The sequence below is a fragment of the Alosa pseudoharengus genome, unplaced genomic scaffold (genome assembly GCF_046254945.1).
Source record: "Alosa pseudoharengus isolate Yale_2024_CS ecotype anadromous, Long Island Sound unplaced genomic scaffold, YU_APseudo_1.1 YU_APseudo_1.1_scf_21, whole genome shotgun sequence".
Classification (NCBI taxonomy): Eukaryota; Metazoa; Chordata; class Actinopteri; order Clupeiformes; family Clupeidae; genus Alosa; species Alosa pseudoharengus.
In genome coordinates, this window is record NW_027468674.1 from 1,736,175 (window position 1) to 1,741,174 (window position 5,000).

A 5,000-nucleotide genomic window follows, 5' to 3' on the forward strand; every position below is an offset into this window, starting at 1 on the left:
AGTAGGATGGCGTGTGTGTTTGACAGATTGTGATTCCTATGTTAGCAGGTGTTAGCATTTCAGTAGGATGGCGTGTGTGTTTGACAGATTGTGATTCCTATGTTAGCAGGTGTTAGCATTTTCAGTTGGATGGTGTGTGTGTTTGACAGATTGTGATTTCTATGTTAGCAGGTGTTAGCACACCATGTTAGCAGGTGTTAGCAGACCATGTTAGCAGGTGTTAGCATTTTCAGTAGGATGGTGTGTGTGTTTGACAGATTGTGATTCCTATGTTAGCAGGTGTTAGCAGGCCATCTTAGCAGGTGTTAGCAGAGCATGTTAGCAGGTGTTAGCAGGCCATGTTAGCAGGTGTTAGCAGAGCATGTTAGCAGGTGTTAGCAGGCCATGTTAGCAGGTGTTAGCAGGCCATGTTAGCAGGTGTTAGCAGAGCATGTTAGCAGGTGTTAGCAGAGCATGTTAGCAGGTGTTAGCATTTCAGTAGGATGGCGTGTATGTCACAGGTAACATGATTCTGAGACAGAGAAGAAATAGACTTGAGAGTGAAGCCAATTTGAACCAGTTTCCTGTTGGTCATGAGACCAGGCTGGTTTTAATAGAACCTTGAGACCAGGCTGGTTTTAATAGAACCTTGAGACCAGGCTGGTTTTAATAGAACATTGAGACCAGGCTGGTTTTAATAGAACATTGAGACCAGGCTGGTGTCAGTAGAACCTTGAGATATGGTTTGTTTCAGCAGAACCTTGAGACCAGGCTGGTTTTAATAGAACCTTGAGACCAGGCTGGTTTTAATAGAACCTTGAGACCAGGCTGGTGTCAGTAGAACCTTGAGATATGGTTTGTTTCAGCAGAACCTTGAGACCAGGCTGGTTTCAGTAGAACCTTGAGACCAGGCTGTTTTCAATAGAACTTTGAGACCAGGCTGGTTTCAGTAGAACCTTGAGATCTGGTCTGTTTCAACAGTACCTTGAGACCAGGCTGGTTTCAGTAGAACCTTGAGACCAGGCTAGTTTCAGAACCTTGAGATATGGTCTGTTTCAACAGAACCTTGGGACCTTGACGCCAGGCTGGTTTCAGTAGAACCTTGAGATCTGGTATGTTTCAACAGAACCTTGAGACCAGGCTGGTTTCAGTGGAACTTTGAGACCAGGCTGGTTTCAGTAGAACTTTGAGATCAGGCTGGTTTCAGTAGAACCTTGAGATCTGGTCTGTTTCAACAGAACCTTGAGACCAGGCTGGTTTCAGTAGAACTTTGAGACCAGACTGGTTTCAGTAGAAACTTTGAGATATGGTCTGTTTCAGAAGAACCTTGAGACCAGGCTGGTTTCAGTAGAACTTTGAGACCAGGCTGGTTTCAGTAAAACCTTGAGATCTGGTCTGTTTCAACAGAACCTTGAGACCAGGCTGTTTTCAGTAGAACCTTGAGACCAGGCTGGTTTCAGTAGAACCTTGAGACCAGGCTAGTTTCAGAACCTTGAGATATGGTCTGTTTCAACAGAACCTTGGGACCTTGAGACCAGGCTGGTTTCAGTAGAACCTTGAGATATGGTTTGTTTCAGCAGAACCTTGAGACCAGGCTGGTTTCAGTAGAACCTTGAGACCAGGCTGTTTTCAATAGAACTTTGAGACCAGGCTGGTTTCAGTAGAACCTTGAGATCTGGTCTGTTTCAACAGAACCTTGAGACCAGGCTGGTTTCAGTAGAACCTTGAGACCAGGCTAGTTTCAGAACCTTGAGATATGGTCTGTTTCAACAGAACCTTGGGACCTTGACCCCAGGCTGGTTTCAGTAGAACCTTGAGATCTGGTATGTTTCAACAGAACCTTGAGACCAGGCTGGTTTCAGTGGAACTTTGAGACCAGGCTGGTTTCAGTAGAACTTTGAGACCAGGCTGGTTTCAGTAGAACCTTGAGATCTGGTCTGTTTCAACAGAACCTTGAGACCAGGCTGGTTTCAGTAGAACTTTGAGACCAGACTGGTTTCAGTAGAAACTTTGAGATATGGTCTGTTTCAGAAGAACCTTGAGACCAGGCTGGTTTCAGTAGAACTTTGAGACCAGGCTGGTTTCAGTAGAACCTTGAGATCTGGTCTGTTTCAACAGAACCTTGAGACCAGGCTGTTTTCAGTAGAACCTTGAGACCAGGCTGGTTTCAGTAGAACCTTGAGACCAGGCTCATTTCGTTATGTGTTATATGCAGGTCGAGGGGCGGGTCTCTGGTGAAGTGTGGTCAGTTTGACGGACTGGTGGAGTTGGCCACCATCTGCGCCCTGTGCAACGACTCATCACTGGACTACAACGAGGTACACACACACACACCCACACACACACACACACACACAGCCTGACTCTTTCTCTCTCTGGGGAGGCCACTGTACACACACACACACACACACACACACACACACACTCAGCCTGGCTCTCTCTCCCTGTGTGTGTCCAGTCTAAGGGCATCTATGAGAAGGTGGGGGAGGCCACTGAGACTGCCCTCTGCTGCCTGGTGGAGAAGATGAACGTCTTCAACACGGAGGTGCGCGGCCTGTCCAAGGTGGAGAGAGCCAACGCCTGCTGCTCTGTAAGTACACACACACACACACACACACACACGCACGCACGCACGCACGCACGCACACACACACGCACGCACACCAAGGATTAAAGTTCTCCGTCGTAGGACGGATTTCCGTCAATTTGATTTTTAGAAATGTCATATTTGAGATCGATGCAGATCCGATGAGAAAAAAAATAGGAGGGGGGGGGGGACTATCACCTTTGCTTTTCCTTTTTAAGGCAACTACAAATATTAGGTAAATGTTTAAAGACCTAATAGTGTTCTTGAGAACTTTCTGTGTCTCAATCAGTGACCGCTCAAGAAGATAGCCTACGTCAGCCATGAGTTTCGCTTTGTTTATGTTGTAGCTACACACTTGTCTCGGGCTTTTGCTTAAAAAAAAAGAACACGTATGGAGGACTATAACGGTCTAAAAGTTGTATTATAGTGACACAATCGAGACAGCTGATGAGGTTGGCCAATCCGTTTAACTTTTTTGGATATGATATTGTGAGCTCTATGTTCGGAGAAGAAGCGTAGGCTGTGTTCTTTCCGTGCATCAATGTAGCCTAGATAATTTCTTACTATCGCGAACTCTTGTCAGGGGAGGTCATTCATTTTGGGTGTCACCTATGACTTGAACAGATAGCCTGCTATGCCACCCGATGTAGGCTACTATTATTGTTACAGTTTTTAATCAATGCAACTAACATTGTGTGTAAAGCGACCGTAGCCTATGAATTTATTATCCCGTCTGTTATGACATGTACAACAATGTTTTTCACAATTTGCGACGGAAGGTTTTGACTGAGCGTATTAACATAACATAATAATAATATTGTCATCATAGCGAACTGTCGAGTAAGGGGTCAGTCATGTTTGTGACGCACAGACAGCCTTGTAGCCTATTTTGCTTAGGCCTCACTTTTAACTACAGTAGGTTGTGAGTGTATGTTGACAAAAAATAACCATACAATTAAAATAGTCAACTTAAAACTTTGCTATAAAATAGTATTAATTTATAGCACAAAACCATAACCAGTAGGCCTACCAGAACCTCGCATATTAGCGTCATGATTTGTGTGCGTCTATTTGGCAAGGCCAAAGGCTGTCATGGATGCCTTGTTGCTAAAGTAAGGCAGGTGTCAAAAGTTAAAAAATAAATGGAGATGGGCAGCTGTTGGAAACGGGGGAGAACTAACAAGCCATGGTGTAAAGAAATTAAAGTGCCAGGAGTTTGCTTTTGCGCGCTTCGCTGCAAGAAAATAGTTTATGGATGCAATAGGAAAACGCTTTAGCACGCCACCAATCAGAAGACCGCCATAAGGTTAACGTTCGTGCACTTCAGGACATCTTCCCTACCTGGTGCAACTAGCCACCACGACAGAGGTAGGCTACGTTTATCTATGGCTGACCGTTTTTGCGTTTAGAAAGTAGGCTACGCATGTTCTTTCATAGCGCAACACGACCTGTCCCTCACCATATCCCAACCTCTTGTCAACCTTATACAATCTGTTGCTGAAGACAAAAGCGCCCTCTCCAGATTGTCGTTATCAGATGCGCAGACCTCCTGCATGAGCACACACAGTATTGCAGCTCATTGGAATACTGAGTTGTCTGTAAAACTCAAAATTACCATGTTTTCATTAGATGCGGATGAGGCAACAAATGGAAATATGAACAATATTTAGATTGTTCTGATTCGTTACTTTGATGAGGAAATGGGAAGTCTTGCAAACTTGATTTTATAGATTTTACTTGGTGTTGAATTGCATATTAACAAGAAAAAAATCTCCCCTTTTGGCCTGAAGTAATTAAATAAGAGTGTGTTAAAGCCTTTCTACAATATTGCTGCAGTAGAAAAGAACAGCAATGGCTTGTCAGCAATGGTCAGGGATGGTACTGAAATATTGTTTTGTTCTTCATGAAAACTCAATCTCAACACTCTCAATTCGCCTTATTCACATGGCAGCCATTGGCGGCTAAAACGAGGCTACAGGGTACACAAACCATAGGATTGTTATGTTCTATGCATTCACCTGTAGGTGGCATTAATTATATAGTAAGTGTACCCTTTAGCCTCGTTTTGGTTTAAACAATGGCCGCTGTGTGAATAAGGCGAATACTCCCTTTACTTTACTGTGTGCATGTTTTTGTACATTAAAAACCAATAGGTCGCGATCTCTAGGTAGATATGCACAACGTATGACTTATGGCCTGAAAAAAGTTCAGTCAAACGATTTTTTTTCACTTTAATCCCTGTGACACACACGCACTCACACACACGCACGCACGCACGCACACGCACAGGTGTTGTGCACTGACATCGCTGCCCTGAACACACATGCACACACACACACACACAGGCGTTGTGCACTGACATTGCTGCTGTCTGGTGTTGTATTGTCCAGGTGGTCAAGCAGCTGATGCGTAAGGAGTTCACTCTGGAGTTCTC

The 5,000-nt window shown here is 44.4% G+C and overlaps 1 protein-coding gene across 1 annotated transcript in view; it reads left to right on the forward strand.

Annotated features, from left to right (window-relative positions):
* The window catches only part of atp2a1 (ATPase sarcoplasmic/endoplasmic reticulum Ca2+ transporting 1), a 40,319-nt gene that overhangs the window by 18,641 nt on the left and 16,678 nt on the right, over positions 1-5,000 (forward strand). Inside the window, exons 12-14 of the mRNA XM_076297623.1 lie at positions 2,195-2,297; positions 2,438-2,569; positions 4,957-5,000. The exon at positions 4,957-5,000 is cut by the window's right edge and continues 82 nt beyond it. Coding sequence (XP_076153738.1) covers positions 2,195-2,297; positions 2,438-2,569; positions 4,957-5,000 — 279 coding nt within the window. The remainder of the gene's footprint in view (positions 1-2,194; positions 2,298-2,437; positions 2,570-4,956) is intronic.